Source organism: Erpetoichthys calabaricus, chromosome 3, assembly GCF_900747795.2.
Source record: "Erpetoichthys calabaricus chromosome 3, fErpCal1.3, whole genome shotgun sequence".
In the NCBI taxonomy this organism is placed as follows: Eukaryota; Metazoa; Chordata; class Cladistia; order Polypteriformes; family Polypteridae; genus Erpetoichthys; species Erpetoichthys calabaricus.
Window position 1 is genome coordinate 13,362,708 of NC_041396.2, and position 23,482 is coordinate 13,386,189.

The 23,482-nt window shown below is 40.8% G+C and overlaps 1 protein-coding gene across 1 annotated transcript in view; it reads left to right on the forward strand.

Moving 5' to 3' along the window:
• c3h8orf74 (chromosome 3 C8orf74 homolog) overlaps positions 1-23,482 on the forward strand; it is a 77,556-nt gene that overhangs the window by 11,203 nt on the left and 42,871 nt on the right. Inside the window, exons 2-4 of the mRNA XM_028796382.2 lie at positions 943-1,103; positions 9,988-10,180; positions 13,631-14,034. Coding sequence (XP_028652215.1) covers positions 1,056-1,103; positions 9,988-10,180; positions 13,631-14,034 — 645 coding nt within the window. The 5' untranslated portion in view covers positions 943-1,055. The remainder of the gene's footprint in view (positions 1-942; positions 1,104-9,987; positions 10,181-13,630; positions 14,035-23,482) is intronic.

Genomic DNA, 23,482 nt, shown 5'->3' on the forward strand with positions numbered 1-23,482 from the left:
TTCAGGATGACTTGAACGAGAATCATAAAAAGAATTGATTTTGCTTGTGTGGTTATGGATTATGCGGCTGCAGTTAAAAAAACACAGGTAAACATGAAAGTATGAGGGAGGCTTTAGAAGGCAATGTGGCTTATTTGAACCCCAACAAAACCTTTAAATACCCCCAAAAAAATTTGTGAGTTTTATGTTTTGCAGTTGCGAAATTGTCTACACCAGCGAAAGGCAACCTTTTTCGAGTTGCGGCACACTAAGTCCAAAAATTTTCTTTCGCGGCACACCTGAGAGATTGCCCATAAATAAAGTCGTGACGACACAATCTATGGACAATCGCCAATAAAAACAGTTCATTTTACAAGTTTGAAAGACATTTTATTAATAAAGGAATCAAAGGATAAATCTTAAATTTAATTAATGTGAAAGTTGAGATTGTTTTTCAGCACATATGAGATTGATGCGAGGATCAATTTTCGAAAGACAGACGCGCATTTCCTTGTCGATCATTTGAAGTCTCTCGCGTTTCTTAGACTTCATTTCCGTAAGTATTGAAAAACCTTGCTCACAGAGATAAGAGCTTCCAAAAGTTCAAAAACACTAGCAATTTTAAATATTTTACAAAAGTTTTCGCGGCGCCCCTAGAAAATTCCACGGCGCACGCGCACCGGTTGCCCGACAGTGGTCTACACAAACCTTTTTGTGTCACAAATCTGTATGTGAATTGAAACTTGCCTACTTTGCTCATCTCTAACAGTGAAAAAAACAGGTTTAAAAGAAAGGTGGATGATCATTTTGGGCAAATATGTTCTTGGGCACGTCAAATCTTACATAGTGTGTGATTTTTTTTTTTAACTCTTTTTTTTTTAAATCTTCACAGCCTGTTCATTTGACCTCATAAGTGTTTGATAGGAGTCACTCACCTTTCTGTTTCTTCCTTTGTCCTACCAGGCAAAAACGTTATCTGGATGTTTCTGGACAGACAGCAGAAGTGACGTTTATCTGGAGGGCAGCAGGCGGTGCTCCTTAAGAATTGTGATTCCACCATACCTTGCACTGCAGTCATGGCCTACATGACCACCTCTGATCTGCAGAAGATTGTGAAACTCCAGGTAAAAGTTCAGAGAGCCTCTTACAGCTCTTTGACTAGGCGTGCTGACGTTGGAGATTTCAGACTCGGAATGTACATTTTTTCTTTTTTAATTTTGCTTTGTCATTTATGGTAATTGCAGACATATCCACTAGGTGTCACAACAAAAAATTGGAACCGTGGCAGCTCATTCTCTACAGCAGGGGAGCCCAACTCCAGTCCTGGAGGGCCGCAGTGGCTGCAGGTTTTCATTCTAACCCTTTTCTTAATTGGTGATCTGTTAGATTTGCTGCTAATTAACTTCTTTTGAATTAGTTTTAATTGAGTTAGTTTTTAAGAAATGTTTCCCTGAATTTCTTCATCGTTCCTCTAAATTGCTTAATTTCTTTCCTTCAATGGCACCCAAACAGAAGTGAAATGAGAAGTGAGGGAGCCAACAGAAGACCAACTAAGTCAGGGCCTCAAACTCCAACTAATTTCACTCCAACCAGTTGCTTCATGAGGTGCCGAGTCTTGTTGTTAATCAAACCCATTCTTTAATTCCATGGCTTGTTGCTGCTCTCATTGTGCAATAGTAGACATTTCAGAAATTGTCGATTTTCTCTTTTCTAAGAGCAGATTAATGTTCCTGAGACCTTCACCTTTCTTTATTTTCAGATATTGTGTGATGGTCACAGTTTTTGCTGGTCCTGTTTTGGTTCATTTTGTATCTCATTATTGTTTGGCTGCTAATTAAGATAAAAGAAACAATTGAGGGGTCTGAGTCTTCAAGAGCAAGTCAAATAAAATGAATTCACAAAAAGTTAATTAGCAGCAAAAATAGGTCACTAATTAAGAAAAGGGTTAGAATGAAAACCTGCAGCCCTCCAGAAGTGAAGTTGGGCACCCGTGCTCTACAGCAAAAGTCAATTCAGTTCACTGAGTACAGCCATAACATGTTTACAGGTAGGGATGCCAACCATCCTTATTTTCACGGACATGTCCTAATTTTTTAACGCGCCATGGACTGTCCGGGAGGAAATTATAAAATTTTGAAAATGTCTGGAATTTTGGCTTCTAAAATTTGAAAACCGTACACCAATCAGCATTTGCGAAAGTAGTGCACACACTTTTTTTCCCCCCAGAATCTTCATCCTCCATTCCGGTAGTAAACAGCGCAAATATTGACGAGAATAGTCGACGTCTGTCCAACTTGGCTTTTTCACTTCATCTTTTGTATTCGGCTTTATCTTCTTGGCGAGTAGATGGTTCTTTATAAATGTTGTTCCTTTCCTTAATTATGTGTAATCTTAATTCACCGTAACTAAGTGAATTTATTCAAAATCGAAATTACAATTTCACTTTTTCTATGTGTGATCTTATTTTCGATTCTTGTTTCAGCAGCTTAGTGAAACAAGAAGTTTCATGCATTTAAATATGACAGACTGTACCTGGATGTGAGTATGTACTGCTTTGTAATATTTAAATGGAAAATATTATTACCTCCCATTGTTCCAAAATGAATTTATAATTGTAAATGAACTAGCCACCCCCCACGGCTCCGCCCACGTAGTAGTGAAACAGGATAGTGAGGAGAGACCACCCGGCTCCCCACTCCTGACATCATGCCTCCCCCTCCCCTCGGCCCACAGCTTCTGTCTCGGATTAGCGTGACTATATCATTCCTGCAAGCGAACTATGATACTTAGCGCAATGAGAGAAGTTGCAAAATCAACCGGAATGTTCAAGCAAATTCTAAAAAAAAAAAGCCTGGTCTAAATCTGTTAAGTAGTTCTCTCGTTCACTTGCTAAGCAGAGGTAAGGTACACACCCCGAGGCTGGCACGTGAGTGAAGAGGGCCTTCGGCCTGCTGCATCTCTCTCTTGGATTCAGGCAAATAAATCGGTACAGAAAGCAAACTATTATACTGCGATGAGAGAAGTCGCAAAATCAACCGGAATGTTCAAGCAAATTCTAAAAAAAAAAAACCCGATCTAAATCTGTTAAGTAGTTCTCTTGTGAAAAGCGGACAGACAGACAGACATTGGATTTTATCTGAAACTTTAATAGTAGACTCATCTCTATACATATATTTAAAATTACATATTTATTCTGTCATATAAATGCAATATCTTTTTAGTTATCAGTTGATCTTTATATATAATACGCTACCCTGTCTGTCCAGGATTTTAAATCACCTGTAGCTTGCAAACCGTTTGACCTATTGACCTGAAATTTGGTACACATATACTACTTGACGTCTACTATTAGCTTTCAGGGTGATGATTGACCTCCAAGGTTATTCCTCTTAGTTTATTTTATTGTAGAATCAACTCTCAACAGTGGGCTGCTGTTCTCATTCCCTACCACCTTCGCCGTCACTTCCCCTACCTCTTCATATCTTAAATCATTCTTGAGGCAGATTGTAGACTTAAGTGCCAGCTTAAGTGAAAAATTAAAGAAAACATACTAAGTAATTGCAACACAAACACTGACTTAATCAGTTTTAACGCGAAAAGATTCCGACAAAAGAAGAGAAGAAGCGGGCCGCTAGGGTGGAGAAAACGAGCTGCTCAGGAAGCAGCAAGGCCATCAACCTCTGAGCAAACGAATGCTAAACGTGCAGAGAAAGAGGAGGAAAACTAGGAATGCTCAAGTCAAGTGTAATGTACAGTGTGCTGTTACTGGTCAAATAATAAGTCACTTCTACAAGTAATTTAATATTTTCATAATTCTTTCATTTACATAAATTCAGGAATATCCATTACAGTCATCCCTCACACAGGGGGTTACGTTTCCAGAGCCACACGTGATAGGTGAAAATCTGCAAAGTAGTGACTTTATATTTATTTTATTATTTATATACATTTTAAGGCTTTATAAACCTTTCCCACACTCTTACAAACACTTCCTATGCTCTTAAACACTTTCTACACTCTTAAACCTACGTAATTTTAACAGCATATAAAATTCTATATGGGTACTCACCAGTGAAGTATACTACAACTTGAATGATGAAGATGATGAATTAACGGTGCAGTACTGATGACGATGAAGATGATGATGGGATGAATGTACTGCACAGCCATGAAGAGCATTACAGCTCTTCTGAAGGCACCACTTCATCGGGCGCTTCATCAGGTGGTGCAGTATCTTCACCGTCGTCCGTAACTCCTGTTTTCGCTAAAGGCGTAGGCGTAACTGATCTCTTCGTCTGATTGATGAACATAGTTATGGGGGGTTGCTGGCACTGCTTTCTCTTCTGAGCGAGAAAGTTTTTATAAACTGACATGGCCACAGCGCGATAGAGCAAACAGACTGATGCTACAGTCACTGAGCCAATCAGCGCCCAGGATACAGAATACAGTGCTCTGGTTGGTCGCATCCCATCTGTCAGCCAGTAGTGTATATATGTATGTATATTTATATATATACTAGCCATGTGCGCCCAACTACGTTGCACGTATTAAAGTTGTCTGTGAAGGGCTCCCTGTTTAAACGCGGCTGCCAGTCGTGAACTGGGCCCTTCATTGCACAGCATTATGATTTTTTATAAGGGAAACAAAATTACAAAAGAAAACCCTTGGACATTGATTCGATAGGAACGGTCTACTTGGAATCACTGTCCAAATAGTAATTATGTGGTGGTGTAGGAGCATTTCTGCTTCTCTCCGTTCACAGTCTGTCTCGTTTTCACGACGTTGTCGTTTCCTCTCATGATCTCTTCTCAACCTTTCTCCAATCTCGCAGGTTGTTTTGTGGCAATCCAAAGAGTACGGCAATATACACGGAGCAATGGTTATAAAAGGGAGACACATAGGTATCCAGGCTCTTTAAAGCATAAATAGGGATCACTTCACTGACATGTGAGCAATCCACGGTACAACTGTGAGACGCGCAGCACTCGCCGGCTACAACGTAACAATAATAATTTCTGGAACGCGCCGTTACGTTGTCATTCATTTGACCCACTGTCTTTCTTTCATTCATATGTTACGTAGGCACGTACCTTTTATCTTCGGCAATCTCATTCTCTAACCAGGCCTCAGGAGCTAACCAGCGTAACACTGTCCACCACCCCTTTCGTTATTCCAGCACATTGTTGACATCCGTGAGTAACAACAACGTACTAAACTGGAAGGTGGTCTACGCGTGCGTGGAATTCACGGACAAACAAAGATCAAGATCCAAATGAAGATTATATATAGATATATTTTAAAAACCCGAGACACAGTGAACCGCAATATTGCGAGGGACGACTGTATACCAAAAAGAAAGTGCAAGTTCACAGACTACATGAACAGCAAATATCCTTATTTTATCAGATTTATCAGATTATATGAGATTTACTGAGAAAGATTCAGTGGATAAATATAAATGAATGTAAATAAATGCAAATAAACTAAATTGAAAAGAGTAAAATTATTTTTTTTTTACTAGAAGTGAATTTACCATGTGTATCAGTTTTTACAGGTTTACGACAGTTAAGTTATCCTAATAAGAATGTAAGGAATGAAGTCTGTTAATTTAAGAGGCTTGATGTACTCAAAATATTTAATGGCTTATTAGTTTGCCAGTGACTGTGATTGTGGCCATCATATCATAGTTATAGTGATAAGCTGCTACTAAAGGTTTACAGTAATCCCTCGCTACTTCGCGGTTCACTTTTCGCGGATTCACGACTTCGCGGGTTTTTATATACAAGTGATTGCCCGCCTATTGCGGAAGTTATGTTCCAGACCCATCAGCAACAGGAGAAAATCCGCGATATAGAAAGACCATATAAATAAACATTTTATAGTTTAAGCCTTAAAATACCCATCCCACATGCTTTAAACACATGTAAACTTATAAAACACACTTTGTTAACACATATGATATGTGGATGTCGGGCTAAGGATATGAGTAACATCTCACTATTATAAAACATTTTAACTTCACGCAAGACAAGACAGTGAGACAGGAAAATAGGTGATGTACAAGCTTTTAAATTATTGACACGCAGAGCGACAAGCAGCACAAAGCCAGCACAAAGTCCACTTCTCCTTAGCGTTCATTCAGCTCCCCACCCCCTTGACAATGCGAAGTGGCAGGAGCGTACTGCACCTCCGGGGAGGGGGGGTTTGAGCGAACGTGCCTTCAGCCCTCACACACCCCCACTCCTCCTCCTCCTTCCGAACGCGCAGAGCGACAAGCAGGCATTTTGGCAGAAGCAGCACAAAGTCCATTTCTGCTCAGCGTGAGTTCAGCTGCCCCCCTTCACAAAGCGAGTGCAGACACATTGATGTCTGATCGCTGCGTGCAGTGTGCAGTGTTGGTCTGCGGTGTTTAAGAATGTAGAAAGTGTTTAAGAGCATAGGAAGTGTTTATAAGAGTGTGGGAAAGGTTAACAAGAGAGTGAGAAAGGTTTATAAGAGTGTGGGAAGGGTTTATAAAGCCTTAAAATATGTATAAATAATAAAATAAATATAGGTCGCTACTTCACGGATTTTCACCTATCGCGGGGGTCTCTGGAACGTAACCCCCGCGATAGGTGAGGGATGACTGTATATCATTTTAAAAAACCATAAGACAGTATAAAGGCGTATTATAGGAAATGGCGTCCTCAAAAGTCCTCATTTTTTGACCCAAATGTTTTTTCACAAATTACTGCGACAGACTTTAAAGAAGTAAATTTTTCGTACGTTTTCAAGTTCTTACGCCACATAGCCTTGCCAGGGAAGTGTCAACATTACAGAGTGAAAGTGAGACAGTATTGCTTTTAATGTAGAGGACTACATTGCACTGGTGTTTCATGTCTTGCTATTTGGTTGTGAGACACTGACACTCTCCAGTGAGTTGAGACAAAGACTGGACACCTTTGGTACTGTGTCTCTCCGGAAAATCCTTTGGTGCCCTTGGTTTGACTTTTTGTGGCTCATGGAATCCTGAATGAGCCACATGACCTGTACTGTGAGGGAGTGTCAGTTACGGCACTACGGCCATGTGATGCGTTTCCCCGAGGGTGATCTAGCTTGTAGGATCCTCATTTCTGGGGACCCGAGTGGCTAGACCAAGCCAAGGGGTTGCCCACAACTCCTGGCTTCGGCAGATAGAAGGTCATTTAGATAGATCAACCTCCAGGCATCACGGCCAGACCGTCCGAGGTCGGCTGTCCTCCCTTCTTCCTTCGCGCTCACTTGGTCGCACCTCGGAAGCCTAGGCAGGGCACCTGCCTTGCTCGCCACACTCCACCTGGATGTTCAGTAGGGCGAACTAGCCCCTGGAGCGCCACAGCTAACGCTCCTTCACGGAGCCCCAGCTCGTGTGGTCTCTTCCTTTCAGGTGGCCAGATCGTCCTTCTAAGACTGCCTTTTCACGTCCTTTAACCTCCTTCTGTTTCTTTTATTCTTTGATTTCTCCATCTTTGAATTCTTTCCCTTTGAATTCTCCCCCTTTCCTTATGCCAACTCCCGTTTTATATATATATATATATATATATATATATATATATATATATATATAATATATATATTTGTCACACACATGCGAGTAGGAGGCAGTCAAAGAGCCTAAAGGTGAGTGAACTATCCCGAGATATGGGTGTCACGTGGTACTTACCTGGATCTCTTCTTTCTACAGAAAACCTGAAGAAAAATAATGGCCTCCACTTCCGGGCATCAAAATGGCCGCGACTACGTCACTTCTGGCCATCATCAACAACATCACTTCTGGCTCCTAAAGACCACATCACTTCCGACTCACCTCAATGACGTTACTTCCGGTTCCTGTTCATAACGTCACTCCATGCCAACCATTTCCTTTTCCCATAATCCTGTCTGTATTTAAACGATCATTTCACAAAGTAAAACTGTCAATTGTATTTTCAATCTTGAAGACTTTTGATCTGATTTTTTCTTATATATTGTCTTAGGGCAATATACGGGGATGGTCCCCAAACCTTTTTTCTTGTCTTTTGACTTGTTTTCTTGGGTTTTTCCCACAATATATATATAAATGGCCAGCTGAACGAGTTCTACAACCATATCAACGCAACATTCCCTGCAGTCCAATTCACCGCGGAAAAGGAAATGAACCGACACATCAGCTTCCTGGACATCTCCATTGAAAAAAATAACGACGCCACCCTGACCACTATTGTTTACTGTAAGGAATGCTATGCAGACAAGATATTACACTTAGCCAGCAGCCACCCATTATCTCATAAACGGAGCTGTGTTAAAAATTTATTCAGAAGAGTCCACACCCATTGTAATACGAAGGAAACAAAAATGAACGAAAGACGCTATCTTTTCCATCTTTTCACTTCATACGGATACTCAAAGACATTCATTAAACAATGCTTACACAGAAGACGCCAAAAAACTCACCAAACAATTGACTCGAACCAGACCCCCCATCCCACCTGGTACAAACTTCCTTATCAACACAGTATGTCTGATTTTACAGCACATATCCTGGCCAAATCAGGCATCAGAATGGCACACAAACCTGCAAACAATCTGCGCACTGTCCTTTTCAACGCTAAACATATATATTTATTCACGTCTCTGTGGGTGCAGCGCTTTAATCACCCGCCACAGGAAGCCAATGAAGCAATTGAAAATGATCGCACTCATACATGAAGGTATGACTCGCCCCAACTACCTCATTAACTCCCCGCGGTCGTGCAATCGCACCCACGGAGAGCGACACGGCTCTATGGATTTAAAACTGGCCTTTTTTTTTTTTTTTTTTTTGAAGCTGCAGACCCGCTATACCACATCCTTTTCGATCATTACTCCAAAAATGGTAGCCCTTCAATTTTAAAATATGAAAGTAGCAGGCAAGAATGGACAATTGCGTCAAAAATGATCAGAACTCAATCATAGAAAGACTTCAGTCCAAAACAGATTTTTACTAAAAATGGCAACAACATCAGAGCTCTAAGAGTCGTTTCCAAATTTATCCAAACTATCTCATATTGGGCTAGTGATCCCAGTGAGCACAGCTGAATGTGAAAGGGGGTTTTCTGCCCTTAAAAGGATCAAGACATGTTTTGTGAAATCGCATGAATCAAAGCACGCTAAATAATCTCATGCTGATCTCCTTGGAGGGCCCAGATCCTGGGGACTTTGATTATGGAAAAGCTGCAGACAACTGGGCCTCTAGGAAGAAAACAAGAATAAGTATTTAACTGAAGACACCTTCCACATATGCAAGTTGGCTTTGAAGAATATTTTAAAATTTTTCTTCATTAGGTTTCCCATACTTTTTTTTTTCATTGTTTTCACTTTTCTTCCCTACAGAGCGACAATACTTGTGCCTCTTGGTTCATGTCATAACAATTGTTATTTAAAATTGTTGTTAGGGTTGCAGGATCCTGAATTGGATACTTCTTAAATTTAATAAAAATATTCTGGCGCAAGTGTCAAACCTTAAAAAAGGAAGTCATATTGAGCAATGTAAAATAATTAATAATAATTAACTAATAAAAATAGTGCACATTTAATTTTCCCCACCACCAAATTTCCCCGTCCCGCCCCACCCAGCTGGAAAAAATTTCTGGGGAGAACACTGTCAAGATTTATCAGGTAAGGAAGACAGAATTTTTTGAAATAAGGTAGTTCTACTCAATATTCACTGCGGTGGGCTGGCGCCCTGCCCAGGGTTTGTTTCCTGCCTTGCGCCCTGTGTTGGCTGGGATTTGCTCCAGCAGACCCCTGTGACCCTGTAGTTAGGATATAGCAGGTTGGATGATGGATGGATACTCAATATTCATGACGCTGATGAGCGGCGACGTGTTGCATGTTTATTACCACGTGCAATTAAGAATTTCATTATATAAGGACCCTATAAACTTACAGTAGTCTTGCAAAACTATAGCAGTATCCCTTCCTGATTGGATTGTCCACAGTTGTTTCCTTTCCTTGTTTTTTTAAATTCAGAAAGAAGATGGACGCCAGCACTTAAGGCAGATTCTGCAGTGGCACGACTTTGATGAGGAGTGTGATTTAAGAGCAGGCATCTGTCTCGACTTTGTGTATGAGAATATCCTGTTTGCCGTGAACAAGGGATTCCCTTGGAAGGCTGTTGGCGTTGTGGCCAAGCTTTCAGAAGAACTTCTGACAGACACGAAAGGTAAATCAAAAATAATCCAAATGTGTTTGTCTCTGTGGAACTCTTAGGGGTTCCTGGGGTGAGGCTTCCTGTTTATAGCAAAAAGCTACAAAAGCCTCACATGTCCACGGCAGTAGCAAGTAGTGGGTGTAATGTGCATGAGAACATGGTGTGTGAAGCAGATGATGATCAAGGATTTGATTATATTTCCTGTTTATACATAGGTAAGTCAGCATAATCAGATAAATGTACATAAAATGCAAATATATCTGTAAAGCAATAAGTAGTAGGGATAAAAACAATAAAAGAGTGTCATAAAAATTATTATTTTATATTCTACATTTATATAGCGCTTTTCTCACTATTCAAAGCACTTCAGTGAGTGGGGAGCCATTTCAACCACCACTAACATGTAACATCCACCTGGATGATGTGATGGCAGCCATTTTCATAATGGCAGCCATTTTCATGGCAGTATGCTCACCACACATTAGCTGTTAGGTGGTGAAGTGGTAAGAGAGACAGTCAGTTTCAGGCAGGGGATGATTAGTGGGCCAGAATGATTAGGCCATTGCGGACAATTTAGCCAGGCCATTGTGATACACCCTACTCTTTACAAAGGATACCCAGGGATCTTTTATGACCCCAGAAAGTCAGGACTTCATGTGAAGGATGGCACTATATATACAGCACTGTGTCTCCGTCACTGCACTGGGGGCATTGGGATCCACATTCAGACCACAGGGTAAGCGCCCCCTGCTGGCTTCACCAACACCTCTTCTAGCAGTACCTGAAGCATTTCCTAGATCAAAGGTGGGCAATGTCGGTCCTGGAGGGCCACAGTGGCTGCAGGTTTTCATTCCAACCCAGTAACTTAATTAGAAACTAATCCTTGCCAATCTCAGACCTTATTTCATTTAATGGCTTGTTAGTCAGCAATGTTATATTCATATATCGTAGATTTTTTTCCTTTCTAAGGATATCATCCAAATGATATGAAGCCTAAAATGGATAATTTTCAGTCTGTCACATTTTTCTATTAAGTGTTTTATTATGTTCATATGTCACTTGAGCAGTAAGTGCTTCATCAGCAATGCTTGACTTCTCTTTAAGAAACTGGATTTGGAACAAAAACCTGCAACCACTGCGACCCTCCAGGACTGACCTTGCCCAGCCCTGTCCTAGATGGTCTCCCATCCAAGTACTAGCCGAGGCTGAACGTGCTGCTCTGAAGTGCATGTGTTTCATGGCAGCTGGCATACATAAAACCAGTCAAGCTCTAATTTTAGAGTCATACTGTACCTTCACAAGGTATTCAAACCCCTTTATTTTGTGCACATTTTGCTATTTATCTGCCTTGTGGTAATATCATTTAAATTCATTTTTTCCCCCTCATCAAGCGACATCCAATACCCTAGAATGACAAAGGGAACACAGGATTCTAGAAATATTTTGCAAATTTATTACAAAACAAAAAAACGAAACTATCACATTAATACAAGTATTTAGCACCCTTTACTCAATACTTTGTTGAATCCCCCGTGTTCCACCAGGGGACGTACATCTCCCTCAACCCCGACACAGACACACAAGTTCAACACAGCACACACATTTATTCTTCACTCCCTACTACACAGCATAGTACAAACCCCCAATTTATAAATATACTATGCCATCCCCTGTGGTTTTGCCCGCATAAAAGTGAAACGGGACAGTGAGGGGGGCTCTGCCCGGCTCCCCACTCCTGACGTAATGCTTCCCCCTCCCTCAACCCGCAGCCTTTGTCTGGGATTAGCACGAATATATCACTCCTGCAAGAGAACTATGATACTTAATGCAATGAGAGAAGTCGCAAAATCAACCGGAATGTTCAAGCAAATGATAGAAAAAAACCCGATCTAAATCCGTTAAGTTGTTCTCTCGTTCGCTAGCTAAGCTGAGGTAAGGTACACACCCCGAGGCTGGTGCATAAGTGAGGAGGGCCCTGCCCCCCTCCCCTCGGCCTGCAAGCGAACTATGATATACAGTAATCCCTCCTCCATCGCGGGGGTTGTGTTCCAGAACCCCCCGCGAAAGGTGAAAATCCGCGAAGTAGAAACCATATGTTCATATGGTTATTTTTATATATTCTAAGCCCTTATAAACACACTATTATAAACATTTCACGCAAAATTATACAGCATAAACCCTTTGTATTCTCTTAGATATTAGGTAAGATTCGTTGAAATTATGTATGTAAACACAGTTTACATACAGGAAAACCTAAATATTATTTGAAAGATATTGAGCGTCTCCGATATCACATATGTTACAGCCATTACGACAGACAGGCCACCAGCAATAAATACGTACAATGCAAGAAAAATTGTATACAGTCAAATGTGTGTACAGTGACACTAAACTATGTACATGTAATAAGTACTGTACGTAGATAATTAATTATGGTTACTCACCAACAATGACACGACGACTTGTCCGATAACGATGGGTTTTATTTTACTGCACAACAAAGGATAGCGTTACAGCGCTTCTAAAGGAGCCTCTTCAGGCGACTGTGTAGCACTGCTGTTGTACTTCTTCCAGCACTCTTCAATCCAAATCCCTAAAGCAGATTCCATCCAGACTACTGCCTTATCACGTCCACTTGCAACTCGTTTTGCGCCCTGGTTAAAGGACACTGCGGCCGTAGATCTTATATACTTTTCCTCCTTTTTAAATAAAAAGAATCGTGGACTTATTGATGCCGTAATGGTGTTCTGCAGCGGTGTAGCTGTTCCCTTCCAAAACTTTTACCTTTTCTGCAATCATTTGCATCTTCTGTTGGCGCTTGGACACGGCCCCTGAAGCAGTAGCAGGAACACGTTAATGCTGAATGAGTGAGATGAGACTTTCTGGTTAATGCAGCACTCCGTCGCTGAGCCAATCAGCAGCACACAGGAACTTAACTGCGTGCTCTGATTGGGTAGCTTCTCAGCCATCCGCCAATAGCATCTCTTGTATGAAATCAACAGGGCAAACCAACTGAGGAAGCAAGTACCAGAAGTAAAAAGACCCATTGTCCGGAGAAACCCGCGAAGCAGCAAAAAATCTGCGTTATATATTTAGATATGCTTACATATAAAATCCGCGATAGAGTGAAGCCGCGAAAGTCGAAGCGCGATATAGCGAGGGATTACTGTATAGCGCAACAAGAAAAGTCGTAAAATCAACTGGAATGTTCAAGCAGAAAGACATATAGACAGACAGACATTAGATTTTATACTTATATAGAGATTATTCTGCTTCCTGGATCATCTGAATCCACGTTGAACCTCTATCCTGTTTTATTAACAATGCTTTTGATGTTGCCCGCTGTGTTTTTGCAGTTAGGCCTGATTCGTCCACATCAGGGTGGATTTCCTGCATTCCGGGGATGTGCACACATTCAGAGATTCCCTAATGTGATGCTAATGCAGACGTCTTTTCGTACAGGTACAAGCATGATGAAAGCTGTTCAACTCCTTAAAGACAAACTCTTCGAATGCTCTCCTGTCCTGAACGAGAAATGCCAGCTCGCCTTCCTGGCTTTCCTCATGAGGACCTTCTTCAGGCACTATCGACTCTACCAGTATGTGCTGTGTTCAGAGATGCAGGTCCATCGTGACTGTCTAATGCTACAGGTTCATGCCCCACCACATCCTCTGCCTCTCACCGAAGGCGTCTATATCAAGCTGTGGGAGTACCAGAAGACCATGGAATCTCTCTGTGAAAAAGAAGCCCAGAAACAGAGATGTGTGCAGGACCTAAGAGATTCAGCACAGAGTCAGGCGGAAAAGAGCATGGAAGCACTGTATGGCAGCATAGAAATCCCAGACACCGATGTCATTGAGAAGCAGGTAAAATACTTTACTGGTAGCGCTAGCATTTCATGAATCTTGGTTAAACGTAACAGTTTCATCTGTATTGTCTAGGGTTGATTCTCCTTTTTAATTTATTCAAAATGGTTCCTTGGGTACTAAAAATATTTTATATTTCACTAACCACAGGTAATGGAATAAATTCAAAAATGTGATATTTTACATCCATCTCCCTATGTGCACCTATGGCCTTCCTCGTATACCTCTCCTTAGTATCCTCCTGTGATTCTCTTGCCTGGTGCCCTCTCTCTCTAGCATCAGGTCAGGTAAGGTCAGGTTGGGGAGCATGCACATTGCCGCACCCACCACACGACGAAAACTGCTCAGGATCCAGTTTGGCAACCCCAAATGCAGACACAGTCCAGGCCCCCGCTCCAAAAATGACCATCTATCTGCCGCACCCAAGTGTCACATGGGCATTCCCTTGGCCTGGTCCAGCCACTGAGGGCCCTGCAAGCTGGATCACCCTTGGGGAATTGTGCCACATGGCCATAGTGCCGTAACTGAGGCTCCCTCACGATGCAGATAATGTGGCTCATTCGGGACTCCATGAGCAACACAAAGTCAAACCAGTGGTACCCAAGGATTCTCTGAAGAGACACAGTACTGAAGGAGTCCAGTCTTCATCTCAGGTCACTGGATAGCATCCATATCTCGCAAACAGGAAGCACCAGGACACTAAAGACTTGGACCTTCGTCCTTTTTCCAGAGATATCAGGAGCACCACACACCCCTTTCCGGTGACCTCATGACCCCCATGCTCTCCCAATCCCTCTACTGACTTCATAGGAAGAGTCACCAAAGACATGAATGTCACTGCCGAGGTAAGTAAACCTCTTGACGAGGTCAACACTGTCTCTGCAGACAGATACACTGCTGATGGCTGTGCCCAAGAGGTCATTAAAGGCCTTGCTCTTGGTTTTTATCAGGACATTCGCAAGCCCACACACTCAGACTCCTCACTCAGTTTTTCGAGTACCCCGATCAGAGCCTCCATCAACAAACTCAAGATCAGTGAATCTCTCTTTACCAACAGATGCCTGACAGCCACTGGACCCCACAACCTTGTCCAACACTCTCTAGCATGTTCTTATAAAAATCAGTTTCTCAGACACTTACCATTTTGAGGCGCCTGGCTCACCTCACGTCCGTTTTTTAACTACCACCGTTGGTATACAGTTCCCCATTACCAACTGTGAGATCATCATTCATGTTATTGCGAATACTTCACATTTTTGAAGGCGACTCTCAACGTGCCTCTACATCTTTATTTCTTATTATGAGCATCAACCTCTCTTGTCCAAAGCTAAACTGTCATGTTAGTCCAAAACCAAACTGGCCAATCAGATTGGTCAGAGGGACCAGACATTGACAGACACACACACACATAGAGATAGTATTGTTTCCTTATATACAGTAGTAACTTTTGAAGATGTTTGAGACTCAAGAATCAATTGTCACATTTGTGTTATTATTTCAATATGTTTTTACTTATGTTAGCAAATTTTTTACACTATTTTGTGGTTCCATCTTGCATCTTTTATGGGCACCGTTATTTTAGGACTTGTTTGTTGACGGTTGCTATGCTGTTGTTAGGTAAGATCAACCAGAAGGATGTGGTGCATGGTGATATCAGGTCAAAGGTGTAGGAGTCAGCATTGTTGTAACATTATCAACCTGCAGCTAAATTATGTTTGAACTAATCAGGACAGGTTTAGAAATGGACAGTGGTGTTGGAAGGTGGGGAGCTTCAGTGATCTCTGGTGCCCAGCCCCTGATCTTTCAGTTCTGGATATACAGAAACAATCATGGTAAGCCCCTGATCTTCCTGCCCATTGTGCACCATTCATATTTCTATCTCTGTGTATATATAAAGCCCAATATCTGTCTGTCTGTCTGTCTGTTTTTCACGAGAGAACCACGTAATAGTTTTTTTCTATAATTTGCTTGAACATTCCGGTTGATTTTGCGACTTCTTTCATCACGCTAAGAATCATAGTTCGCTTGCAGGAGCGATATATTCACTCTAATCCAAGACAGAGGCTGCAGGACGAGGGAGGAGGAAGCTTAACATCAGGAGTGGGGAGCCGGGCAGGGCCCTCCTCACTGTTCTGCTACACTACTTGGCAATCCCCCAAGCTAACACACGGTCCAATCCCACCCTGCAGAAATGATCCTCAGTCTGCCGCAGCCAGGTGTTACGTGGGCACCTCCTTGGCCTGGTCCAGCCACTCGGGTCCTCAACAATGATGGTTCTGCAAGCCGGGTCACCCTCAGTGGAACCTCGGTTTGCGAGCATAATTCGTTCCAGAATCGTGCTCGTAGTGCAAAGCACTCGTATATCAAAGTGAATTTCCCCATAAGAAATAATGGAAACTCAGATGATTTGTTCCACAACCTAAAACTATTCATATAAAAATGATTAATACAAAATATAAAGTAAAAATACATAAAACAAATTAACCTGCACTTTACCTTTGAAAAGAATCATGGCTGGTGTGAGTGAGTTTCTAAACTCTTGTGGGTTTGCACCCAACGGGACGACACGCGGAAGAGCGTCCCAAAGCAATCGCAGTCTCCCAGCACTGTAGCAGTTCGCTGTAAAAGCGAATCTGAAAAGATCGGGACATGCTATAAGCGCCTGCCGTCGATGGGTGATACAAGAAACAAGGAACATTATAAATGTGCAGGGCACTGCCTGACTGCTGTGTCTGTTTCAAGCTGAATTAAAGCTGGTGTTGACTCAGCTTTGTGTCTTAGTGTGCAAGACGGGGACTCGCACGTCACAGCACACATGCGCGCGCGAGCACACACACACACGCGCACACACAGTCACAATGCTAATGCTGTAGTAAACAGTATACGCTCGTACGGATGTTTACTATGAGTGAGGCACGCCGACTCAGACAGAGAATAGGAGACGATTGCCCACAATTCCGCAGCGAGAGAGAGAAGAACTATCAGTTCAGTTGTGATCACATGACGCTCAGCAGACAAAGAGTATACATACTACTCGTACTGCAAGACCTCGCTCGTTTATCAAGTCAAAATTTATTAAAAATTTTTGCTCGTCTTGCAAAACACTCGTAAACCAAGTTACTCGCAAACCGAGGTTCCACAGTAATGGCCAACCACAAGCGTTACCTGGTAGGTAACCACCCATACAATCAGATTGTGACACAGACTACGAATGCAGTGAATGTAATTACCCCGATCTACATGCTGTCAAATAAACGAACCACACGCCGTGGCGCAACGTTAGGGGCATCGCCTCTGACGCTGACGTCCGAGGTTCGATTCCCGAGAGGGAGTGCAGTGGAGTGTGTACACCTGATGAGCCCAGAATGAGGGCGAAACACGTGTCGTGTACTCTTTGCATTTATTTGACAGTAAACTATTTCAACCATTCTATGATCTGCTCCTCACAAACTGAGGGCACTGTGGCGGATGTTAGCAGATTGCTGGCCAACCACAAGCGTTACCTGGTAGGTAACCACCCATACAATCAGATTGTGACACAGACTATGAATGCCGTGAATATATATATATATATATAATATATATATATATATATTAATATAATATAATATTGTAAGAAATCACACGAGAGATCATAAAGTTTTGGGGTTTGTGGCCCCGTATACTGTAAAGTAAAGTTTTGCAGGTCAGTGTTCCAAAATACAACAGACAAAATAATGGTGGACTGACGGACATTTTATAAGGGGGGCCGAAAGTAAACTAAAGTGATGCTGGCAAAGTCGTGGTGATGGATGGGAAGATGACGTCATCATGAGGGGACCAGAGGTTAGAAAGGGACCCGGAAATGGTTGGTTTCTCTAGGTGTCCGGGAGAAGTTACGGCGGTGGTGCTTCATTCTTTCTGTGGAAATAGAGTGAGGGGGGTTAGTACCCCGCCATTCTCCCGGGCATGACTTGTCACGGTGCGCGTCGGGTCCTTAAGCTGCTCCCTATGCCCTCGTGCATGACAATATATAATATATATATATATATATTTTTTTTTATATATATTAGGGGGCTCTGCCCCCTACTCGCTTCTCTTGCCAGCCCCTACATGCTAGTCATTTCCCAGGTCTGCCACTTGCGGCAAATCGTGCTATGCTTTTGCATAAACACGAATATCAACTCTATCTTTGATATCTCCGTCTTTCGAAACTATTATCGCTGACAATTCGTCACATATTGGTTTATTATATATGTGAGCATGATCTTTCGGATTCATATAGAAGTCCAAGATAACTACTTTTCCTTATTTTTCAGATAAATTTTGTGTAAAGTGCAATACTTTTGGACTTATGGATTTGTATCCATTATTGGCTTTAGAATTTCTAATATGTCTGATCATTTAACTCTTTCGATTCTATGTTGCATTGCTTCTCTGTGATCATAAATATAAACCTGACCGAATTGTGTTTTTTTTTTTAAAATTAAACTTAATAATAATAGTAGCTTTAATTGTTGCAGGACCACAGATTCTCATAGCGTATGGTCCTGAATCGTGTAGATCTACGTTTTGAGCATTGAATAATGTGAACGCAAAGAGATTATTGTAGATTCGAATATTTTGCCTTTTTTGGATTTCACTTTCACCAAACAACAAATCTTTTATTTCTCGTGAATACGCCTCTTCAGTGGGAAGAAAGTCTACTTTTCCCTGATGGCAACATGAATTAGACAATCTACAAGTCTCCGACTTAAACTTTAACGCCGAACAATATCTACATACTTCTGTCATATCACCTACTGTATGTCCATATACTTGATCTCTTTTCACTGTTCCGTTATTTCACCGAGTAATAATTTCTATTTTTTAGCACTAATGCAATCTTTACTATCAGTTTTTTGAGACTTTCAAATTTTAGTACTTCCATTATCTCTAACATGCTCTGCATGTGTATCGCACCAGCGTTTTTGAACCTCTTTACGACGTTCTACTTTGTCTTCTACTCTTTGTCTTTTATTTCCGCCCCTGCTTGGACCTGTTAAGTTTCCAGTACCACTTGGTCCGGGATGATTATAACTTTCCTTATTTTCTGAATTTCAACTTAGATTATTATTGTTCTTTTTGAATTCTTTTCTCTCCAACGCTTTTGAGCCTCTTTTTGACGATCTGCCATTTCTTCTTCGCTTAGTCGTTGATATTTCATCTAGAACATATAAAAACATTGTCCAGTTGAGTTGAGTTGAGAGCACAGGAATGGTGTCTGACAATAGCATTCATGCAAATGAGAGGTGAGTGGACGGTGGGCGTGGTTAAATCTCTTGGCACAAAGTCTCATTTCGCAGGACATGAAATTATCTCTCTGAAAAAGTCTCGTCTTGTCTCAGGATTTTTTTATATATATATATATCTGTAATAATAAAAGGCAAAGCCCTCACTGACTGACTGACTGACTGACTGACTCACTGACTGACTGACTCACTCATCACTAATTCTCCAACTTCCCGTGTAGGTGGAAGGCTGAAATTTGGCAGGCTCATTCCTTACAGCTTACTTACAAAAGTTAGGCAGGTTTCATTTCGAAATTCAAAGCGTAATGGTCATAACTGGAACATATTTTTTGTCCATACACTGTAATGGAGGAGGCGGAGTCACATATCGCGTCATCACGCCTCCTACGTAATCACGTGAACTAAAAACAAGGAAGAGATTTACAGCACGAGTCGCACGCGGGAACGAAGGTAAATGACGTTAATTTTTGACTGTCTTTTAATACTGTGTAAGCATACATATTAACACATGTGCAATTAAACGTGTGCATTTACGGGGTGATTTCTCAGGCTTAAAAGCTCACCTTTTATCAAACGCGGGAACAAAGGTAACTGACGTTGTTCACTGTCTTTTAATACTGTGTAACCATACATATTAACACATGTCCAATTAAACGTGTGCATTTACGGGGTGATTTCTCAGGCTTAAAAGCTCGCCTTTTACTAAAAAGGTAAATGCAAAACTATTTTCAATCAGTTTATTGAAACGCTCCCGTTAAGGATTGCAATAACATATTCGCGAGATAAAAGAACGAAGTAGGGGGAAATGGAGGAACAGCCGCAAACAGCGAAGAGCAAAAAATTAATTAAACAATTGAGAACGGAGCGAGTTAAGCATACAAGCATGTTCATAAGGGAAACAAACCACGGTGTAAAACGTAAGTTTAAATTAAGTTTATAGAAACGCTCCCGCTGCGGATTGCAATAACATATTCGCGAGATAAAAGTTTAATGAGAAGACATGAGGTATAAACGAACCACACGCCGTGGCGCAACGTTAGGGGCAACAGTTTCAACCATTCTATGATCTGCTTCTCGCAACTGAAAGACGGCACATGGCGGATGTTAGCCGACTTGCTGACCGCAACGTTAGGGGCTTCAACTATGGCGCTGACGCCACATCTCAGTGCCAACACTTTGCAGACTGTACTTAAAAGACACGCCCTCCTCACTGGACAGTTAAAAACACCAATCAAACTAACGATGACATCAAGTATTACCCAATCAAAAGTAGGAAAGGAGGCATCTTCATAAAATGCGTGTGGGATGATTTGCATGAGACGCTGCTTTAAAAAAAAAATGATAAAAAAAATACGGGATAAATCCCGTCCAGTATTGATTCAAAACGGGACGCGCAATTTCATTCTCAAACGCGGCACGATTCCGTATTTTAAAGGACGGGTGGCAACCCTACAGTGCCAGGTAACCACCCATACAATCAGATTGTGATTCAGACTAGGAATGCAATGAATGTAATTACCCCGATCTACATACAAGGCGAAAGTCTTGCAACATTCAAAGATGATGGTTTGGGATAATTAGTACTTATTAAGTACACCATGGCACATAAAAGAGCTTATGAAGCCTTGAACCGAAAAAAGCAAGATCTCAGAGATCGTAAAAAAAAAAAAGGAGGTAATGTCGTTTTACTCGCTGTACATTTTAGTCAAACATTACCAGTTATTCCACGAGGGAGACCAGCAGATGAACTCAACGCGTGTTTAAAATCCATGCTTCTCCCACGCTCGGTTATATGTCGCGTGTTCTTGGGTAGGTACCCCAAAAAATGTATACATTTAAGCATGTAATGGGCAAACAAAAAATGAGGTATACCCGAAGGCACTGCAGTAGTACTCAATGTAACTTTACTTCTTAAATGTTAATGTTTTACTGTTTAATAATTTATACGCTTCTTATATATTGTTCAAATTCTTTTATCAAAATGCCAGTGACAGCGCAATGCACGATAACATGGAGTGAATACACCATACGCATCTGCCCACGGCCGCCCTGGTGTGCGCAGATAGGAGTTGATTCTAAAATAAAATAACTATAAAAAGAGTAATACAATCATCACCCATAAAGCGGATAGCAGACGTGACGTATTATATGTGTACCAGATTTCAACTCAATAGGTGAAACGGTTTGCAAGCTACAGGTGATTTAAAATCCTGGACAGACCAACGAAAAGCCACGGTAGCAAATTATAGAAGAAGATTTTACTGTTTAATAATTTATATTTATATGAAATGTGCTTCTTATATATTACTTTATATTCTCATATGATAATGATGTTAATGTTGTTTATATTGATTTCTATGTTATTGTAAGTGCATCTATGTGTGTATATGTATGTATGTATGTGTATATATATATATATATATATATATATATATATAAAAAATATATGTGTATATGTATATATAATATATCTGTATATGTGTGTGTATATGTATATATGACAGCAACACTCATAACAATGACAACACAATTACATTGACAATCATGTTACGTTATTTTTAAAATGTTTCCTTTACTTTTTCATAACCTCTTTAACACACTACTTCTCCGCTGCGAAGCGCGGGTATTTTGCTAGTATATATATTATATATATATATATATATATATATATATATATATATATAAAATCCAATATCTGTCTGTCTGTCCTCTTTTCACGTGAGCACTACTTAACGGATTTAGATTTGGTTTTTTTTCTATAATTTGCTTAAACATTCCAGTTGATTTTGTGACTTCTCTCATCATGCTTAGTATCATACTTCATTTACAGGACACGGAGGACAGCTAGTTCTACAATAAATCCGTTCCTTTCAAAGTTCTTACTTATTTGTAGAATTTTGGAAATTACTGTGTTTTAACTAATATTGATAGCTAGATGGGAAAAGTATTTCAGTTCCTTTCCTTCTTTCATGGTGTGATATTGACACGGATTTTATGGTAGTATTGGTCATTTTGTATTAATAGATATTTTTTAACTGCAGATAATTGAATATTACTCTATTGGGTATACTAAAATGTTAATCATTAAGAAAATTGAACAACAATTAGTCACAGACCCTCCATCACTGACACATATATCAGTTGATGCCATTTTCACTTCACTTGTATTGTAGTCTGCTGTGTATGAAAGCCGTTTAAAATCATGAAGGGAGTGGATCGAGACTGTTACTTTAAAATGAGTCCTTTAAGAACATGGGGACACAACTGGAAACTTGTCAAGGGGAAATTTCACACTAATATTAGGAAGTTTTTTTACACAAAGAACGACTGACACCTGGAATAAGTGACTATCGACTTCCTGACAATGTTCAGAAGCCATTAAGAAGGCTAACAGAATGTCAGGTTATATAGCGCCTTGATGTGTGCAGTACAAGTCACAGAAGGTTCTGCTCAGTCTTTATAACACACTGGTGAGGACTCATCTGGAGTACTGGGTGCAGTTTTGTTCTCCAAGGTACAAAAAGGACATAGCAGCACTTAGAAAAGGTCCAGAGAAGAGCGACTACGCTGATTAGAGGACTACAGGGGATGAATTATGAGGAAAGATTAAAAGAGCTGAGCCTTTACAGTTTAAGCAAAAGGAGATTAAAAGGAGACCTGACTGACATGTTTAAAATCATGAAGGGAATTAGTGCAGTGGATCAAGATGGTTACTATAAAATGAGTTCATCAAGAACACAGGGACACAGTTGGAAACTTGTGAGAGGTAAATTTCACACAAACATTAGGAAGTTTTTCTTTACACAAAAAACAATAGACACCTGGAATAAGCGATCAAGTAGTATGGTGGACAGTAAGACTTTAGGGACCTTCAAAACTCGACTCGATGTTTTTTTATAAGAATTCAGTGGACAGGACTGGCGAGCTTTGTTGGGCCGAATGGCCTGTTCTCATCTAGAATGTTCTAATGTTCATTGAGCCACCATTAAGCCTCTTTGTGCTGCGTTTTTAACTGCATTGTAAAGTGCTGTTTAAAGGGACGTGTTTAATGGAGTCCACTGACACATGGAATTGCATTCTGTTATCACGTTTAGTTTTAAATGTGACTCGTTGTTACAAAACTATTTAATAAACAAACATTTAATTAACTGACTCTTGGATGAAGTAAATGAAAATGT